The sequence below is a fragment of the Emys orbicularis genome, chromosome 2, assembly GCF_028017835.1.
Source record: "Emys orbicularis isolate rEmyOrb1 chromosome 2, rEmyOrb1.hap1, whole genome shotgun sequence".
NCBI lineage: Eukaryota > Metazoa > Chordata > Testudines > Emydidae > Emys > Emys orbicularis.
The window spans coordinates 17288244-17310304 of NC_088684.1; the positions used below are offsets into that span (position 1 = coordinate 17288244).

The 22061-nt window shown below is 43.8% G+C and overlaps 1 protein-coding gene across 2 annotated transcripts in view; it reads right to left on the bottom strand.

Moving 5' to 3' along the window:
- The window catches only part of EFR3A (EFR3 homolog A), a 162714-nt gene that overhangs the window by 55289 nt on the left and 85364 nt on the right, over window positions 1-22061 (bottom strand). For both annotated transcript variants that reach the window (XM_065398651.1, XM_065398649.1), the window contains one exon: window positions 14671-14808. In XM_065398651.1, the coding sequence (XP_065254723.1) occupies window positions 14671-14808 (138 nt within the window). The remainder of the gene's footprint in view (window positions 1-14670; window positions 14809-22061) is intronic.

Below are 22061 nucleotides of genomic sequence, written 5' to 3' on the forward strand. Positions count from 1 at the left end.
TCTTACTGTTTTCGCGGGAATGTTTTAAACCGGGGACGCAGACTGTGGCGGGGGGCTGGTTTATTGTTTTGATGCAAATGATGCTTCTAAACTCCGGGAATGACAGGCTCCGCAGTGCTGGATTGGTTGTTTCAACGCAGCCTGCCAGCAGTCCTGGGCGGGACTGCATGTATGTGTCGGCCAAGTGACTTTCTGGCAGGGGGCGGAGGGTAACAGATCCCCTGCTGCGTGGCTCTGTGATCCAGGATAAGGACCGCGGCAGAAGATCTGTAACTGCCCTCCCCCGCCACAAAGTCACAGATCAACCCCCTCGCACCCCAGAACATGAAAACCGCCTCCCAGACTGACCAGGGTAACTGGTGACTGTACTGTGTATGTGTCCTGATGCTGGACCTGCCCCCGCCTCTGTAGCCTGCTACAGGTGACTGTCCTGTCCAAGTAACAAACCCCTTCCCCCCCTTCAGACAGAATCCCCTCTAAAAGACACTCTCGGAAACAGTACTTAACAGAAACAGATGTTTTATTATGAACCGCACATGAAAAGGGGGGGAGGAAACTTGGACGTGGGCTATTGTGAGATGGGTAGGAAAGGGCTTTTCAAACTTTGGAACGAGAGCCTTCCATTGCTGCAGCAGTGTGCAGGGGCCGACTGAAAGTTTTAACGGCCCTTGCCGCCCCTCCTTCTTTGGACTTTTGGTGAGGGGGGTGTGGGACTTGGTGGCGGGGGAGGGCGGTTAGAGATAGACAGCAGCAGGGCTCTGTCCTCCTGCCTCCGGTCTTGCAGAACATCCACTAGGCGCCGGAGCGTCTCCGTTTGCTCCCTCATTAGTCCAAGCAGGGTTCGAGTAGCCTGCTGGTCCTCCTGGCGCCACCTCTCCTCCCGTTCCATGACTGCTCTGTGCATTTGTGACAAGTTCTCCCTCCACTGTGTCGTCTGGGCTGCCTGCTCTCGTGAGCACTCCATAAGTTCATAAAACATGTCTTCACGCGTCTTTCTCTTCCTTCTCCTAATCTGCGCTAGCCTCTGGGAGTGTGATGCCAGGCTGGGTTGGGAGACAGTCGCAGATGTGTCTGTGGGAATGGGAAAAAGGGAGTAAATTCCTGAGACAGATAAATGAAGTTGCTAACAAAGAACATAGTCTTTCTCTGTGAACAACACCATGCACTGGACCTTTCACATGCGCACACAGGACAAGGTCGAATTTTCGGCCCTCGCCTTCAGTGCCTGGGGTCTTGCAGTTGCGATCAGAGAAGCGTGGCAGGACACCTCTACTTTTGTTGCAGGAAAACATGGTAAGCCGTAGACTTGTGGCAGCTTAAAAATGTAATAGTAGCACTGGGCTCCTTTCGCACTGAATGCAAGGCCACTCTCTGCTGGCAGCAATCAGGGAAGCATGAGCTCTGCCCCTGTCCCACCACCTCGCGGCTGTCCCCGGGAAAGATCACTGTATGCTGCCCCTCTGCCGCCTCCACCGCGTGGCTGTAAAGCAGTCCCAATACTAACATTCCCCTCCCTAATTTAAAGCAGGGCGTCATGTGCGATATAACTCTAATGAGGATCTCGGAGAGCGAGAGGGGAAGAATGCTTCGGGAGACCATGCAGAGGCCAGGGCCGTATGCCGCCATGCTGTGCCGTGCCATGATCCCAGACTACTTACTGGACTCATGGCGTGGGAACGTGTGTTACCACGGTGGACCAGTTATGTTAAAATTACATGTTTAGATGTTTAAAGCACTCACTGCTTGATCCTTCCCCTGATTCGGTGTCCGGGGTAACGGCTGTGGATGGTTGGTAGGGGATCTCGGTAAGGGTGATGAAGAGCTCCTGGCTGTCGGGGAAATCAGTGGTGCAAGCGCTGTCGACTGCCTCGTCCTCCTCATCTCCTTCCTCATCTTCCCCGTCCGCTAACATTTCCGACGAGGAACCGGCCGTGGACAGTATCCCATCCTCTGAGTCCACGGTCACTGGTGGGGTAGTGGTGGCGGCCGCACCTAGGATGGAATGCAGTGCCTCGTAGAAACGTGATGTGTGGGGCTGGGATCCGGAGCGTCGGTTTGCCTCTTTGGTTTTTTGGTAGCCTTGTCTCAGCTCCTTGATTTTCACGCGGCACTGCGTTGCATCCCGGCTGTATCCTCTCTCTGCCATGGCTTTAGAGATCTTCTCGTAGATCTTTGCATTCCTTCTTTTGGAGCGCAGCTCTGAAAGCACGGACTCATCGCCCCACACAGCGATGAGATCCAAGACTTCCCGATCAGTCCATGCTGGGGCCCTCTTTCTATTAGATTGCACGGCCATCTCTGCTGGAGAGCTCTGCATCGTTGCCAGTGCTGCTGAGCTCTCCACGCTGTCCAAACAGAAAATGAGATTCAAACTGCCCAGACAGGAAAAGGAATTCAAATTTTCCCGGGGCTTTTCCTGTGTGGCTGGTCAGAGCATCCGAGCTCGAAGTGCTGTCCAGAGCGTCAACAGAGTGGTGCACTGTGGGATAGCTCCCGGAGCTATTACCGTCGATTTCCATCCACACCTAGCCTAATTCGATATTGCCATTTCGAATTTAGCGCTACTCCTCTCGTTTTCGAGGAGTACAGAAGTCGAATTTAAGACAGCTCTATGTCGAATTAAATAGCTTCGTGGTGTGGACGGGTGCGGGGTTAATTCGATGTAACGGCGCTAAATTCGATATAAACTCCTAGTGTAGACCAGGCCTTAGAGGCTAATCACTCGAAGGAGAATAAGTATTACAGTAGCATCCAGAGGCCCCGAACAAGATCAGGCACTCATATTTGATATGGTACAAACATACAATAAAAGACAGTTCAAGCCCTGAATAATTTACAACCTAAAAATAGGGACAAATACAGGCAGGGAAAGGGTGACAACAATGAAAACAAAAGTTTAATATACATTTTTAACTAATTGTACAATCCTCAGGCTTTGAAGTTTCTTTTTTAATACCTGTCCAGGAGATACTAACAAGCAATTTGTCTAGACATCATCATTAAGATCTCTACTATGATGCCAAAGTATCTGATGGAACACAGACTTCTGGATGTGTGAAATGATTTTTGAGGGCATTCCACACATAACAGGCAGCAAAAAGTTATCTCTGGGAGAAGTGGACAAAGCAGGTGAGAGAGCTTACCATCATTATTAAAACAAAGGGTGAAAGTCACAACATGGTGAAATAAGAGAATGGTTAAGTATGAGGAGCTAAAATTGGAAGGGCCTTGTTAATAAGAACTCAATCTTTGTGTTTGATGTGATGAGAAGGGAGCTCATACTTCCAGGCAATGCATCCCCACGCTGCTCCGGGAAACAGCTGGCATGTCTCTGTGGCCCTTGGGGGAGATAGAGGCAGCGGGTCTCCGTGCGCTGCCTGTGCCTGAAAGCACCGCCCCCGCACCTCACATTGGCTGGTTCCGTGTAGCCGCCTCACCCTACTCCCCCCAGGGGCCACAAAGACGTGCCAGCAGCCAGCCGCTTCCAGGAGCAGTGTGGGGCCAGGGCAGGTAGGCAGCCTGTCTGAGCCCCACTGCACCGCCGGACTTTTAGCGGCCAGAGATCATGATCAACTGGCAGAGGCTGCAGGATCAACCAGTCGATCGCAATTGACTGGTTAGTGACCACTGATCTAGAGTTAAACCCTTGCAATGCTGCTTCCATCTAATGCTAGATATGCTATGGGGGACCCTGGCCAACAAGAAGGGAACAGATGAGAGTGAAACTGAAAAGGAAAGCAGTGAGAAGTGGAAAGGAAGTACTTAAAAGTTTCAGACAACTGGAGAGGAAGAGGAAAATGAAAGTACAGCACAAGAGGGTAGTAAAAGAAAATCCTACTGGACATATCAGACAAGTACTACCATCACAAACAATCCAGGAAAAGTACTGATAAGGGACAGTAAGATGACTTGACCTAAAATAAGAAAAAATGGATTACAATCCTACTCTTCATGAGGTTGATGGATTTCCACTCCATACATCTAAATGCAGTGCCTTGCATGGTGTCAAGTATCAGAGGGGTAGCCGTGTTAGTCTGGATCTGTAAAAAGCATTCATCTGACGAAGTGGGTGTTCACCCACGAAAGCTTATGCTCCAATACGTCTGTTAGTGTATAACGTGCCACAGGACTCTGTCGCTTTTTACAGATCCAGACTAACACGGCTACCCCTCTGATACTTAACCCTACTCTTGTCACTAATAGGACAGTACCATGCTGACAAATTTCTGAAGTGAACTTGGTAAAACAACCACTGTAAAAGGTTGAAATGTGCACAAAAGTTAAAAAAACAATAACTCCACACTGGATCCTAGTACAGCAGATATGCCTTTTTAAATGCTTTCCTCCACCCCGCCAAAGACAAAAATGAAAATGTTAACAGTGTTGGGGTAGCCTCTGAGACCTTACCCACTCGGGAGTATGCTGGGTGGCTTCTGAGACCTTATCCATTCAGTTCTCAAGAATTCAGTGCAACTCCAAACTATAACTCATCTTTATTGGCATACAATCAGACTGCAGTTGAGCCTGATAAGGCTCAAGCGTAGCGGGTGGGTACAGGGCATACCACACATCCAAAGTTACACAGCAACCCTTTTCCCTTTATATATATTTACTCATTACACTGCATTTACTATACATTGCATCACACATTTTGAAATTGGCCTGGTCATTTTATAGGAACCAATCCCTGTACAGTATGCATTGTTCGTACATAACTTGCTCTTTACCTCATCTTATGTTCCAGGCTTATCTTATCCTTTGTTATGTTGTCCATTGTAAATGGTTTCCTGGGTGTTTCCCCTTATCTTAGCTAGTACAGACATTCTGTTTCCAGCCTCCTGATCCATTTACCTCCCTAATCCTGGCTCCAAGAAATGAGGCCTCATCCATGGCCAATTATTCATGTCAAGCCAAACCTACAAACAGTAGCAAAGACGAATATGATTTCTAACCTACTATATTTAAAAGCGGATGAAAATACAATAGATATTCAGGCCTGTTAAATCTCCTGTTTGAGACAAGAAACTGCAGTCTTTAGTGACTTTCAAAACTGCTCTTACCCAGGAGTATTACTGCTACCTCTGAAGTGCAAAAAACAGACATTCAAGATGATCCTGACCCCATAAAACTGGACAGCAGGAAGTGTACACTGCACACCCTTACAGATTTCCCAAGCCAGTTACCTCAAAAAAGGGATGATCCTGGGGAAACCTGGACAAGTGGCAACCCTACCCAGGAGCTTAAAGCTGAAGAGACACACTAAGATGAAACTATTATTTTGCCACTCTAGGTAGGATATCTACAGTTAGAGTCTTTGGAGGATTCTAACCATAGAGACATAGCCTAGACTTGCAGTGGTTCTCAAACTTTTGTATTGGTGACCCCTTTCACACAGCAAGCCTATGAGTGCGACCCCCCACCCCTTATAAAGTAAAAACACATTTAACGCTATTATAAATGCTGGAGGCAAAGCGGGGTTTGGGGTGGAGGCTGACAGCTAGCGACCTCCCACGTAATAACCTCACGACCTTCTAAGGGGTCACGACCCCCAGTTTGAGAACCCCTGGCCTAGAGCATTAGTCATCTCTTCCCCCACAATAAATCCCCCTCAACCACGACCACAGACTTGGAGCTATGGCTAGATCAAAATGAGTAATGCTCTAGCCATCTCTCCCTGATCATAGGAACTTACGTGCAACCAGGGAGCAGCAGCAAGAGAACCAGCAGCCATATTACAAAGAGCAAGGAGCCGCCAGACTTAGCTAATCAACTAGGTGCTAGCAGCCCAATCAGAAAAACTGATAGAAGGAAAAACAGCCAGATCCCCCTCCCCTCCCAGAGCAAGCACAGTCCTGGAACAAGGAGCAGAGATGCCAGAGGTACAGCAATTCCTACGTTCTATGCTACAGTCTTGTCAATCTTAAGTCTGGTAATGGGGACATTTGCTGTCATTTATGTAAATGAAGCAAGGCATAGTCATCAACTATGAAAATTAAGTCAGTATGTGATTTGCATAGAATCTCCAGATCTCTGAAACTTTAGCCTTGACAGGCATAGTGTTTCATTGGTGTCAAACTGTAAATGATTATTTTATTTCCATCAGATTCAGTATTTTTTGGTAGGTAAATAAATATGCTCGTAAAATACAGCATTTGCTTTAAAATTCTGGTTGACCAATAAGCTTCTTTTGTAATGCTTACCGAGTGAAGGGGCACTACTTTAAAAAAATATATATCTGTTTTTTCAAATAAATGTACATTATATTCAACAGACATGAAATGTTGCTTGCTGACAGTTGGTACACAACTAATCTATAAACATAATGAAACAAAATGACCATATTCTTTAACATTTGCCTTATTGGAAATCAAGATTATAATTTGCCCCTTCATACACCGGAAGATTCAGTGTGAATATGAAAATAAAATCCATAGAATAGATTGTCAATTTGTGTCTGTAAACTATTTCTATATTTATATGTAATCATTTAAAAATGGGTTATATGGCTGAAAGTCCATTTACTGTTAGTTTTCCATGTGCTAAAGTTTTCATAACATGGAACTTTTCAGCAAGAATAGTTCCAGTAATCAGCAGAGACTAAGCATGGAAAGTTTCAGCCTCAAAGATGGGAATGTTGAAAACATGGTGTTAGAATGGAAATAACCAGTTTTAGATAGAGGAATTGGTAATTTGGAAGATGACTGCAAATGGAATAGGAGCTTGTAAAATATTATGGCACCACATGACTGAGCAGTACAGAACACACACCAGGACTAAGAACATTGCAGTATCTCTGTATAAGTCACTGACTGGAAAGTACATCTAGCATATGGTATATGCGGGTATTTTTTGGCACATCACTACAATCACTACTTAGTGTTTAAACACAGAAGCAGAGAAATATAGGGTGGAAGGACCTTGACAGGTCATCTGGTCCAGCCCCCTGCACTGAAGCAATACCAAGTACACCTAACCAGGGGTCCCCAACGCGGTGCCCACGGGTGCCATGCCGCCCGCCGGGGCGTCTAAGTGCGCCCGTGTACTGGCCGGCGGACGAGCATCCGCCAAAATGCCACCGAGAAGCAGCAGCATCCAGAGGTGTTGCCGCTGAAATGCCGCCGATTTTCGGCGGCATTTCAGCGGCGATGTCTCTGGATGACGCTGCTTCTCGGCGGCATTTCAGTAGCGACACCTATTGACGTTGCCACTTGTCGGCGGCATTTCGGCGGATGCTTGTCCACCGCCACGGTCCTCCGTGGCTCGTCGTCTGGCACCCACCAGATGAAAAAGGTTGAGGACCACTGACCTAGACCATCCCTGACAGATGTTTGTGTAACCAGTGTTTAATAACTCCAGTGATGGGGATTGTACAACCTCTCTTGGTAACCTATCCAGTAATTAACTATCCTTATTGTTAAAAAGGATTTCTTAGTAACTAACCTAAATCTCCTTTGCTGTAAATTAAGGCAATTATTTCTTGTTCTATGTTCTGTGGACAGTGATCAATTGTTCTCCATGTCCTCTTTATAACAGCCCTTAACATATCGGAAGGACAGAACAGGTCGTGCTGGTGGGGGAGTGGCACTATATGTGAAAGAAAGCATAGAATCAAATGAAGTAAAAATCTTAAATGAACCAAACTGTACCATAGAATCTCTATGGATAATAATTCCATGCTCGAATAAGAAGAATATAGCAGTAGGGATATACTACTGACCACCTAACCAGGATGGTGATAGTGACTGCGAAATGCTCAGGGAGATTGCAGAGGCTATAAAAATAAAAAGCTCAGTAATAATTGGGGATTTCAACTATCCCCATATTGACTGGGTACATGTCACCTCAGGATGTGATGCAGAGATACATTTTCTTGACACCTTAAATGACTGCTTCTTGGAGCAGCTAGTCCTGGAACCCACAAGAGGAGAGGCAATTCTTGATTTAGTCCTAAGTGGAGCACAGGAGCAGGTCCAAGAGTTGAATATAGCTGGACCACTTGGTAATAGTGACCACAATATAATTACATTTAACATCCCGGTGGCGGGGAAAACATCACACCAGCCCAACACTGTAGCATTTAATTTCAGAAAGGGGGACTACACAAAAATGAGGAAGAAAGTTAAACAGAAATTAAAAGGTACAGTGCCAAAAGTGAAATCCCTGCAAGCTGCATGAAAACTATTTAAAGACACCAAAATAAAGGCTCAACTTAAATATATACTCCAAATTTAAAAACATAGTAAGAGAACAAAAAAAATGCCACCGTACCTACACAAAGTAAAAGCAGCAGTGAGAGGCAAAAAGGCATCCTTTAAAAAGTGGAAGCTAAATCCTAGTGAGGAAAATAGAAAGGAGCATAAACTCTGGCAAATTAAGTATAAAAATATAATTACGAAGGCCAAAAAATAATTTGAAGAACAACTAGCCAAAGACTCAAAAAGTAATGCAAAAAAAAAATTTAAGTAAGCAGGAAGCGGCTAAACAACCAGTGAGGCCACTGGACGATCGAGATGCTAAAGGAGCACTCAAGGACAATAAGGCCATTGCAGAGAAACTAAATGAATTCTTTGCATAAGTCTTCATGACTGAGGATGTGAGAGAGATTCCCAAATCTGAGGCATTCTTTTTAGGTGACAAATCTGGGGAACTGACCCAGATTGAGGTGTCATTAGAGGATGTTTTGGAACAAACTGATAAATTAAACAGTAATAAGTCACCAGGATCAGATGGTATTCCCAATGTTCCCTCTAATCTTTTACATCCACGAGTGGAATGAATTTTGTCATGTCCACCAATATGGAGGTGATGAGTGGCGGGGGTGGGGCAGAGGAGTTTGGAGTGTGGGAGGGGGCATAGGGCTGGGCCAGAGGGTTGGGGTGCGCGGGGTGTCACATTAGCTATCCAGTCATTTGGTATAGAAGTTGATTTAAATTTTTTAAAAGGGTTCCAGGGGTGATCCCGGCAATTACAGGCCAGTAAGCCTGACTTCAGTACTGGGCAAACTGGTTGAAACTATAGTAAAGAACAAAATTGAACAAAATTGTCAGACACAGAGATGAACGTAATTTGTTGGGTAAGAGTCAACATGGTTTTTGTAAAGGGAAATCATGCCTCACCAATCTACTAGAATTTTACAAGCATGTGGACATAGTGTACTTAGATTTTCAGAAAGCCTTTGACAAGGTCCCTCACCAAAGGCTCTTAAATAAAGTAATCTGTCATGGGATAAGAGGGAAGGTCCTCTCATGGATTGGTAACTGGTTAAAAGATAGGAAACAAAGGATAGGAGTAAATGGCCAGTTTTCAGAATGGAGAGAGGTAAATACAGGTGTCCCCCAGGCATCTGTACTAGGACCAGTACTATTCAATATATTCATAAATGATCTGGAAAAAGGAGTAAACAGTAAAAATTTGCAGATGAAACAAAACTACTCAAGATGGTTAAGTCCAAAGCAGACTCTGAATAGCTACAAAGGGATCTCACAAACTGGGTGACTGGGCAACAAAATGGCAGATAAAATTCAATGTTGATAAATGCAAAGTAATGCACATTGGAAAACATAATCCCAGCTATCCATATAAAATGATGGGGTCTAAATTAGTTGTTACCACTCAAGGAAGAGGTCTTGGAGTCACTGTGGACAGTTCTCTGAAAACATCCATTCAATGTGCAGCAGCAGTCAAAAAAGCAAACAGATTTTTGGGAATCAATAAGAAAGGGATAGATAAGACAGAAAATATATTGCCTCTATATAAATCCATGGTACATCCACATCTTGAATACTGTGTGCAGATGTGGTTACCATCTCAAAAAAGATATATTGGAATTGGAAAAGGTTCAGAACAGCTTCCATATGAGGAAAGATTAATACGATTGGGACTCTTCAGCTTGGAAAAGAGATGACTAAGGGGGGGGGGGATATGATAGAGGGCTATAAAATCATGACCAGTATGGAGAAAGTAAATAAGGAAGTGTTATTTACTCCTTCTCATAACACAAGACCTAGGGGTCACCAAATGAAATTAATAGGCAGCAGGTTTAAAACCAACAAAAGGAAGTATTTCTTCACACAATGCACAGTCAACCTGTAGAACTCTTTGCCAAAGGATGTTGTAAAGGGCAACACTATAACAGGGTTCAAGAAAGAACTAGATAAATTGATGGAGGATAGGTCCATCAATGGCTATTAGCCAGGATGGACAGGGATGGTGTCCCCAGCCTCTGTTTGCCAGAAGCTGGGAATGGTCCACTTGATGATTACCTGCTCTGTTCATTCCCTCTGGGGCAATTGTCATTGGCCACTGTCTGAAGACAGGATACTGGGCTAGATGGACCTATGGTCTGACCCAGTATGGCCATTCTCATGTTCTTATATTTGAAGACTTATCAGCTTCCCCCCCACCCCCCAAAATCATCTTCTCAAGACTAAACATGACCAGATTTTTTTAAACCTTTCCTCACAGGTCAGGTTTTCTAAACCTTTAGTAATTTTTGTGGCTCTCTTCTGAATTCTCTCCAGTTTCTTCACATCTTTCTTGAAGCGTGGTGCCCAAAACTGGACACAGTACTCCACCTGAGGCCTCACCAGTGCTGAGCAGAAGAATTGCCTCCATGTCTTATACATGACACTTGATAATACACCCCAGAATAGCATTAGCCTTTCGCAACTGCATCACATTGTTGATTCACATTTAATTTGTCATCTGCTATAAGCCCCAGATCCTTTCCTGCAGTACTATTGCCTAGCCAGTTATTTACCATGTTGTATTTAGGCATATAGCATTTTTCATCTCAAATTAACTAAACTCAAAGAAATTCAGAGAGACTAAAATGAACACAATTTGAAGGCATAACCACTGAAGAGTATTAAAAGGAAAATATATATATAGCTTAATTAAATGATAGAAGTCAACTGGGAGCATAAGGTATCAGTCTACAAGTATTTCTAAACACCAAGAAAGTAGAGGCCAATAACATTCCTGTAGAGTAGCTAGAGAGTTATCAGACTACACTGTATATGCAGATCCACATTCTTGGGAGTATGAACCTTAATGGTGCAATTCAAGAACCATTCAGAAAGCATTCTCTTGAATCACATTTGTTGGAAGGACAATCAATCCTTCTCTATCATCACAAAAACTTTATATAGATGATGCTGTGGCAAAATTCAAGTCTGTAAGGGTATTATACTCTGAAAACTCAATTTATAGTGAATAGCCTTCCTTTCCCCTTGGAGACATAGTACAAATATGCAGTCTTGAATAGCTGAGGCATAACTATATGAGATTCTAAACAGTCTGAGAATGTTAATAACCAAAAAAAAAAAAAAAACCCACCCCAATGTGTGCATATTACTATAACTCTTTTCAACTTTCACTAACTAGTAATTTTTGCCTGATGGAGCAGTCAGATTTCACCAAAATTAAACGTGAGAATTTGAGACAAGGCATATATTAATAGTCATATTGACACTGAATGAGCATTAAGAATTCTTGCCAAAGGCAAAGAGATTTTAAAGTCAATCCTGACCAACATCACTAGGTTGTCATTAGATTTTATCTGTCTCAGGCACCAATGTGGCCAGCCATGTTACTGTACTGACAGCCTCACAATATTTTAAGTTTCAGAGTAGCAGCCGTGTTAGTCTGTATCAGCAAAAAGAACAGAAGTACTTGTGGCACCTTAGAGACTAACAAATTTATCTGAGCATAAGCTTTCGTGGGCTACAGCCCACTTTAATGTATTCATCATCACAACACCCCTGTGAAGTAGGAAAGTACTATTATCTCCATTTTACAGATGGCCACAGAGACTTGCTCAAGGTCATATAGGAAGTCTGTGGCAGAGCAGGGAATTGATTCTGGGTCTCCCAGGTTAATACATTAACTACTGGATCATCTTTCCTCTCCAGAGAGCTTTGCCAGAGATTCAAATATGCTCTCTTATAAATGGACACTGTCAAGAAAAAGAAAATCTTATTTCCCCATCTGAACCCCATCCACTAAAATGATTCCTCTCTCCTTTATCCCAGATAAACTTAGAATGCAGTGAGAGGGTGGCTGTTATACTGCTTCCTCACCGAGGCTTCAAAGGGCTTAACTCAGAGGCATAGTAAAGCAAGAGGCATCAGACACCAGCTGGCCTAATGGTTATTCTTCACTGAGCTCTGCAGTTGCAGGAGAACAGTGCAGTAGATGACCCTTCAGGCTGTAGGCTGCATGGTCTGTCACACTGACTGGGACTGATTAACCAGGGATGGATTTGCAAAGTTTGAAGATTGCTGGTTACTATGCAGACTTGTCCTTGAATGTAGAAGTAGGCCCAGTAAACCACTGCAACTCCTACTGCAGTCACTGGGAGTTGTGTCACTTAACTAAAGGTAGAACTGGTGCCATTTCTAAGGGGAAAACACAAACAACTTTTATCTTCAGATTTAGCTTCTTCAGTATGAATACTGATGTCAGAATATGCAGCACCAAAAACAGTAACTGCTCCAATTTCCTCCCAGGTCTTTCCATGTGGTGTAAATTGCTTTCAGTAATTTAGATCACTGTGAAATCATTATTGGAATATAAATGCCAGTTTCTACAGTTCATTCACTTTTGATATTCAGCTATTTACTTAGCAAAATGTTGGTGGAACACCCTTCCATTTCAGTATGTAACCTCTGCACTTTGGTTAAAATGCATTATGGACAACTAACAATTCACAAATGTGTTTGAAAGTATGCATAATCTGCATTTATAATGTATGAACATCACCTGGGTGGTCATAAAAATAAACAAATATTACTTTAATAGATTAACTGCAAGAAGGACATTATTTCTATTGATTTAGCTCTTTATTTCTATTGGTGCTAACTTAGAGGCCCAAATCAGTATCAAGCCCCTCTGTGCTAGATGCTATGCAAACACACAGCAAAAGCGTCAGTTCTGGACCCAAAGAGCTTATAATTTAATCTGAGACAAAAATGAAAGAGTGAAAATAAGAGTGAAAATAAGAAGACAGGAAAAGTTGATGGGGAGAACAGTTACATCAGTTAGTTCCGTGCACAAGCCAAACATCACTGAAGGTACCAAATACACTTTAATATAATTAGCTTTCCCTGACTGATGCACAACAAAACCATTATCAGCTGGCTGATTTCCTGTAGGTTCACAAGCAGAGGTCGGTTTTGAAGAGGGATTTTAAGGAAGGGTAAGTAGTATCCATATGTATTAATTCAGAGGGGTGTTCCATGTGTAACCCATGCTTACTGGAATGAATGTGAACTGTTCCCTTCTGGAGGGTGAACCACAGCAGTTTATCAGTTGGCTACGGTCTTTGAGCAAATAGAGTTGGGTCTTTTAGCTCAGGCAGTAGAGGAAGACTGCTGAATTAAAACAGGTTTCAGAGTAGCAGCCGTGTTAGTCTGTATCTGCAAAAATAACAGGAGTACTTGTGGCACCTTAGAGACTAACAAATTTATTAGAGCATAAGCTTTCGTGGGCTACAACCCACTTCTTCGGATGCATATAGAGTGAAACATATATTGAGGAGATATATATATACACACATACAGAGAGCATGAACAGGTGGGAGTTGTCTTACCAAGTCTGAGAGGCCAATTAAGTAAGAGAAAAAAAACTTTTGAAGTGATAATCAAGATAGCCCAGTACAGACAGTTTGATAAGAAGCAAGTGTGAGAATACTTACAAGGGGAGATAGATTCAATGTTTGTAATGGCTCAGCCATTCCCAATCCCTATTTAGCCCTGAGTTGATTGTGTCTAGTTGGAATTGATATGCAAACTAGACACAATCAACTCAGGGCTAAATAGGGATTGGGAATGGCTGAGCCATTAGATTCAATGTTTGTAATGGCTCAGCCATTCCCAATCCCTATTTAGCCCTGAGTTGATTGTGTCTAGTTTGCATATCAATTCCAACTAGACACAATCAACTCAGGGCTAAATAGGGATTGGGAATGGCTGAGCCATTACAAACATTGAATCTATCTCCCCTTGTAAGTATTCTCACACTTGCTTCTTATCAAACTGTCTGTACTGGGCTATCTTGATTATCACTTCAAAAGTTTTTTTTCTCTTACTTAATTGGCCTCTCAGACTTGGTAAGACAACTCCCACCTGTTCATGCTCTCTGTATGTGTGTATATATATATCTCCTCAATATATGTTTCACTCTATATGCATCCGAAGAAGTGGGTTGTAGCCCACGAAAGCTTATGCTCTAATAAATTTGTTAGTCTCTAAGGTGCCACAAGTACTCCTGAATTAAAACAGTAAACCCAAGTTCAGTCTCCACTGGCGACAACCCATCCAGGGCACTGTAGTACAGGGGCTGCATGGGGAAAGCTAACAGATGGGAAGACAAGGCTGGCATCTAGCTGGGACAGACAGATTTATGAAGGGCCTTGAAAAAGGGGACGAGAAGGAATTTTATGGGGTAGAATTTTATGAGATGAAACAGGAGGAGCCAGTGAAAGGATTCAAAGTGACATGATCAGAGTGATGGGCAGGGAAGAAAGATTAGAATACTTCAAGAGAAGCTCTTCATATATACAGTGAAGAAGTTTGTCATTAGTATTAAAACTGTTAATCTTTTTTATTGAAATATTAAACACACTTCCAACTTTTAGGATAGTCATTTTGATATTTGTTTTCTACTCACGCAAAAACTGGTCTAACAGCATTGTTCATATTCCCATAGGTTGCTCGGCCCAACAGTTCTCTAAAACAATTCTCGGCCAGCACAGCAGGGTTCTCCTCTTTCTCTCCTCCTGTAGGGGAAGAGGGTGGGCCAATTCGACTGAAACAAAGAAAAAAGTTGCACTGGAGTTATTCTTACTTGTTACTCATACACCTATCCCTAGGTACTTTTATGGCTCTCATTCATCTAGTATTCAAGTGCTTGACTTATGCAAAGCCACTCAACAATGACCGCTGCAAGATATCTCATCTAACTTGTTCCAAGACAGACAGTGCACGACAAGCTGGGATGTAAACCTAGAGTGCACTATAATGTCAGGCACTAACTAGCCATGTGGACGCTGCTACTGCGCACTAGAAGTATAGCATGCTTTGATCTACTCCAGTTTCACGTAGCCAGTTAGTGCACTGCACGTTAGTGTGCTGTAAATTTACATCACAGCCTACTGTGCACTAACTGTCCATCTAGTCAAGCCCTGTGTATTTTTGTGGCTCAACAATTTTATCTGTGTCTGTACTAGGTTGTGAATTACCTGGAGCAGAGACTGAATGTCAGTCTTTACATATCTATTCTCCCCCAAGCAAACTGTAGGGGTTCAATAAATAATTTAGTTATAGGACCAGTAACTGACAGGAGGCAAAACAATGGCTATCAATACTGAGTTTTGACATGTTACTTGTCCAGTAACACCATCACATCTAGTATTGTAGATTTGTCTATGGATGAGAAACCTGGTGAACAAATGGTTGCCCTTTCATCCTAGATAGCTTTAAATCTAAAACCTATTTGGCAAGATCAAATCCACTCGTTAGCTATGTAGCTATATGATTTGGTTAGGTTTAATTCAGACAATTCTGTCAATCCTTACATTATCTGAAGGGTTCCATCCTTATCTGAAGGAATTGGATGGAAGTTCCTGATCTGAAGGAACCTCCATCCCCTGCTGTAACTCACTCCAAAAAAACATAATTGGTGAATACACTCTCTACTGCCTTCCCCTTTCACATGCAGCTTTTATTAGAGGAGCACTTTGGGGCAAATGGGACAAAAAGTTTCTGCAATGAACCTTGTGTCTTGTAAAAGAAGAACAAGTCAAACAGTTTTGAAGGAGCCCCAGCTGTATTTGTATCAGTCCTGAACTCAGCTATCCAAAGAAATCCAAAGAAATATCCAAAGAAATTGAGCCATTCTTGGTCTTGGTCTTACATAACCCTCTAAGTATAGCAGAAAAAAGTATTATAAAACACAGTACTTGATTTCATGCCTTTTTATGTATTTCATCCAATCAGAATTCAGATTATTGAGCGGGCAGGAGCCATTCAGCGGCAGGTGGCCTCCTCCATGGCTGGGGGCTCCTCCTCCTCCTTGCAGTCCTAACTAGAGATCTCTGCTCTGTCTTGCTCACCCACTTTTATGAAGGCAGGGTGGCGGAGGGGTTCCTGCGCTGCCACAGGGTCGGTGGACACCTGATCCCTGCAGGCACAAGGTGCAAGGAAGGCTGCAGTCCATGCAGGGAAGAGCAGAAGCCTGTCATGGCCCCACTGACTCCCCTCCATGACAGCTGGGCTGCAGAGGGTTCCTTGCGCTGCTGCAGGAGTCATTCAGCCTCTCTCACGGTTGAGGGCTTGTCCTCCCCCTTGCAGTCAGGGTCTTTTATCCGAATGTCCACATTATCCAAATGCCTTCCTTATCCCCCAGCATGAGATACACGCTGTAGAGGGCCTGTATCTCATGCTGGGAGACAAGGAAGGGATTCAGATAATGCGGACATTCGGATAATGGGGTTTTGGCTAAACAGGAACATACCGTAAACCTATATAACAGACAGGTCGAAAATAATTTAAAGCAAAAGTTATGCGATGTTTCAGGCTGCATAAAATATTTTTGGTAACATAGCTAAGATTTACTTGTATGTATTTATTATATTTCAAAATAAATTAAAAGCCCCAAATCTATGCAAGAACTTGGGCAAAACTTTGGTAAGAACAAAGTGACTAATGATCTTCTTCACTCGCCCACCGCTTAATCCTTATTAGGTGGACACAATGCAGATGAGTGCATGTGGCAGCTGTGGTATGTATATGGTCCTAGCAGTGGCACCGGAACAGAGGTATGTCTGTATGAAATGCCGCCTAATTGACCTGTTAGAGGAAAAGGTCCGAGGGTTGGAGATGCAGGTAGAGACCCTGGTAGAGTTTAGAAGGGGGTTCGAGCAGCTAATGGAGCAAAGGCAAGGGGTGGCTGAAGGGGAATGCTCAGGGGTGCAGGTGGAAGCGGGGGCTATGGTCTGTGAGGGGGGAATGTCGGGGGGGGGAACAAGAGCAGTGGAAGCATGTGACCGTGAGAAGCAGGCCAAGGAAAAGGAGGGCTAGTGAGGGGGAAATAGAACTCAGGAACAGGTTTGGGTGTTTGGATAACGAGGAGGGGACGCAGCAGGTGGTAACTGATGGTGGGAGGCAGAGGAAGAAAAGAAGGGCAGCTAGTCCAATAGAGAAGGGGGAGGAGTTGATGGAAACAGCATCAATACTCGGCCCCAGGAGGATACAGGATGGCACTAGGGGGACTATAAGGGAAAATAGAGACAGACAGGAGTTACAACTGCAGGGAACAGGGGATAGATTAGTAGATCGCACTGCCACCAGGCAAAGGCAGGTTTATGTGATTGGAGACTCCTTACTGAGGAGGTTAGACAGGCCTGTGACCAGGGCGGACCCAGAAAACAGAAGGGTGTGCTGTCTGCCGGGCACTAAGATACGGGATGTGGACCTGCGGTTGAAAAGGATCCTAAAAAGAGCAGGTAAGAACCCCTTGATCGTCCTTCACGTAGGAACGAATGACACGGCTAGGTTCTCGCTAGAGAGAATCAAGGGAGATTATGCCAGGCTGGGGAAGACGCTTCAGGAAGTAGAGGCTCAGATTATCTTCAGGCATTCTGCCTGTTCCTAGAGAGGGACAGCAAAGGGCAGACAGAATTGTGAGGATAAATAGCTAGCTAAGGGAGTGGTGCTATAAGGAGGGCTTTGGGATGTATGGCCACTGGGAGGCTTTCGGGGACAGACAGCTGTTCTCACGGGATGGACTTCACCTGAGTAGGGAAGGAAATAGACTTCTGGGAGGGAGGCTGGCTCATCTCATCAAAAGGGCTTTAAACTAGGAACTTGGGGGAGACGGTTGGGAGATGTCCAGTTAATCTCCACGCCAGATTCCAACACTGAAAAAGAGGGCGAAGAGATAAGCACAGATATAGGTAGGGGTAGGGAATTGGACATAAGAAGGAGGGGGCGGGTGGACAGTACGGAGTCCGTACCAAATTGCATAACTAATGGGAGAGAAGATAGACAGCATACAGTAAGATATTTATACACAAATGCGAGAAGCCTAGATAACAAAATGGAGGAATTGGAGCTCCTGGTCCAAGAAATGAAACCTGATATCGTAGGAATAACCGAAACGTGGTGGAACTGTAGTCATGACTGGAGTACAGGTATGGAAGGGTATGTGCTGTTTAGGAATGACCGGAAAAAAGGTAAAGGTGGGGGTGTGGCATTGTATGTCAATAATGAGCTAAAATGTAAACAAATAATAACTGATGGAATGGATAAGACGGAGTCTGTATGGGCAATAATTACACTGGGTAAAAGACCTACTAGAGCCTCCCCTGGGATAGTGCTTGGGGTGTGCTATAGACCGCCAGCATCTAGCCTGGATGCGGACAGAGAACTATTTAATGTTTTTAAGGAAGTAAAAACTAATAAGAGCTGTGTAATCATGGGGGACTTTAACTTCCCAGATATAGATTGGGGAACAAATGCTAGTAACAATAATAGGGCTCAGATGTTCCTAGACGTGCTAGCAGATGAATTCCTTCATCAAGTAGTAACTGAACTGACATGGGGGGATGCCATTTTAGATTTGGTGCTGGTGAGTAGTGAGGACCTCGTTGAGGAAATGGTTGTAGGGGACAACCTTGGCTCGAGTGACCATGAGCTAATTCAGTTTAAACTAAATGGAAGGATTAACAGAAATAAAACTGACTAAGGTTTACGATTTCAATAAGGCCAACTTTAATAAATTAAAGCAACTACTTAGGGAAGTGGATTGGGCTAACATACTTAGGGATCGAAAGGCAGATGACGCCTGGGATCATTTCAAGCTGAAGTTGCACGAGCTGTCCAAGGCCTGTATCCCGAGAAAGGGAAAACGGTTAGTAGGCAGGAGAATTAGACCTAGCTGGATGAGCGGGCGTCTCAAAGGGGCGATTAAGAAAAAACAGAAAGCGTACAAAGAATGGAAGAGGGGAGAGATCAGCAAGGAAACCTACCTTATTGAGGTCAGAGCATGTAGGGATGCAGTGAGAAAGGCCAAAAGCCGTGTAGAGTTGGACCTCGCGAGGGGAATTAAATCCAATAGTAAGAGGTTTTATAGCCATATAAATAGGAAGAAAACAAAGAAAGAGGAAGTGGGACCGCTGAAGAATGTAGATGGAGTGGAGATTAAGGATAATCTAGGCATGGCACAATATCTAAATGAATATTTTGCGTCGGTCTTTAATAAGGCTAATGAAGGGCTTAGGAATAGAGGGAGCAGGACAGAGGGGAATAAAGGAGGGGCGATTGACATTACAGTATCAGAGGTGGAAGCCAAACTTGACCAGCTAAATGGGACTAAATCGGGCGGACTGGATGATCTTCATCCGAGAATATTGAAGGAACTGGCGCGAGAAATTGCAAGCCCCTTAGCAATAATTTTTAATGAATCTGTAAACTCGGGGGTGGTACCGTTGGACTGGAAAATAGCTAATGTGGTTCCTATTTTCAAGAAGGGGAAAAAAAGTGACCCGGGTAACTACAGGCCTGTTAGTTTAACTTCTGTAGTATGCAAGGTCTTGGAAAAAATTTTGAAGGAGAAAGTAGTTAAGGACCTTGAGGTGAATGGCAATTGGGACAAATTACAACATGGGTTTACGAAAGGCAGATCGTGCCAAACCAACCTGATCTCCTTCTTTGAGAAAGTAACAGACCTTCTAGATAAAGGAAATGCGGTGGATCTAATATACCTCGATTTTAGTAAAGCGTTTGATACTGTGCCGCATAAGGAATTATTGGTTAAATTAGAAAAGATGGGGATCGATATGAAAATCCAGAGGTGGATAAAGAACTGGTTAAAGGGGAGACTGCAGCGGGTAATACTGAAAGGTGAACTGTCAGGTTGGAGGGAGGTCACCAGTGGGGTTCCTCAAGGTTCGGTTTTGGGTCCGATTTTATTTAATCTATTCATTACTGACCTCGGAACCGAATGTAGGAGTGGGCTGATAAAGTTTGCGGATGACACAAAGTTGGGAGGTATTGCCAATTCGGAGAAGGATCGGGATATTCTGCAGGGAGACTTGGATGACCTTGTAAATTGGAGTAGTAATAATAGGATGAGATTTAATAGTGAGAAGTGTAAGGTGATGCATTTAGGGATGACTAACAAGAATTTTAGTTATAAGCTGGGGACGCATCGGTTGGAAGTGACGGAGGAGGAGAAGGACCTAGGAGTCCTGGTTGATCGCAGGATGACTGAGTCGGCAATGTGACGTGGCTGTGAAAAAAGCTAATGCGATCTTGGGATGCGTTAGGCGAGGTATTTCTAGTAGGGACAAGGAGGTGCTGCTTCCGTTATACAAGGCGCTGGTGAGACCTCATTTGGAGTACTGTGTGCAGTTCTGGTCTACTAGGTTTAAAAAGGATGAACTCAAACTGGAACGGGTACAGAGAAGGGCCACTAAGATGATCCGAGGAATGGAAAACCTTTCCTATGAAAGGAGACTCGAGGAGCTCGGTTTGTTTAGCCTAACCAAAAGAAGGCTGAGGGGGGATATGATTGCTCTCTTTAAATATATCAAAGGGATAAATACCAAGGAGGGAGAGGAATTATTTCAACTCAGTACTAATGTGGACACGAGAACAAATGGATATAAACTGGCCGTGGGGAAGTTTAGGCTTGAAATTAGACGAAGGTTTCTAACCGTCAGAGGGGTGAAATTTTGGAACAGCCTTCCGAGGGAAACGGTGGGGGCGAAAGACCTCTCTGGCTTCAAGATTAGGCTAGATAAGTTTATGGAGGGAATGGTTTGATGGGATAACGTGATTTTAGTCAATTAAGCATTAACGTGCCAGCGCTGGTAAAATGAGGGTCCGGCTGTATAATCTTGCCTGTATGCTCGGGGTTCTACTGATCGCCATATTTGGGGTCGGGAAGGAATTTTCCTCCAGGGTAGATTGGCAGAGGCCCTGGAGGTTTTTCGCCTTCCTCCGCAGCATAGGGCAGGGGTCGCAGGCTGGAGGATTCTCTGCGACTTAATTTAAAGACTTCAAGGGAAAGTGGGTGGGTCAGCTTTTGTGGCCTGCATCATGCGGGAGGACAGACTAGATGACCATATTGGTCCCTTCTGACCTTAAAGTCTATGAGTCTATGAGTGTGAAATGAAAACTCCAGTACTTTTGCAGTAACAGTTGGTTTCCAGGTTAAAAAAAATTGATGGAACTAATTAGAACATTGCTGCCCACATAACAATCACAGCTAGATCCTGCAGACCTTAAAGTCTACAAGTATATTCAATTCCGGAAACACAATGCTTGTGTGTTAACTTTGTTTACAAAGAATGTCAATCAAAAGAGGCACGCCATATTTAATAGTTTTCAGTAGCTTAAAGCTAAAGCCTATGAGTATCACAAAGTCAGAGGTTGAAAAGAAATGTCATTTTAGTCAAATGACAACATACTTCACAGCTCTAAGGCTTTCCAGTGTTCGCAGAAGGTTTGTGGTTTAAGGCCTTCGTGATCTAAAATTACATAGTCAAGCCTAAGTGCCTCTGCTCTGGTCAATATTTTAGAAGCTACAATACTAAGTAGGTGGTTAATAATTAGACGCTTGCCAAACACTTTTAGGGTGCAAAAGAGGAGATCATGAGGACACTTGTCTAACAGAATGGGGAAAAAAACTGGATTTGCTATTAGAGGGTAAGTCTATATAGCCTGAAGCAGCGAGCCTCCTGTCCTGGGTCAACAGACTCAGGCTAGCAAGGCTTATGCTAGTGCTCTAAAAATAGCTGTGTAGAAAGTGCTTTGAAGGTGCAGCGTGGTTCAGAGCCTGAGTCACAACTTCAAAGCACTGTCTACACAGCCTATTTTTAGAGTGCTAGCCCGAGCTCCGCTAGTCCAAGTCTGTTGACCCAAGCTGGGAGACTCATTGCTGTGTAGACATACGGTTTGTGTTTTACAACCGCTTATGCCCAATGCCAACCACTTTATTGTTAAGTTATATTGGTTATTTCAGTTCCAGTTTTTAAACGGGATATACCAATTGTA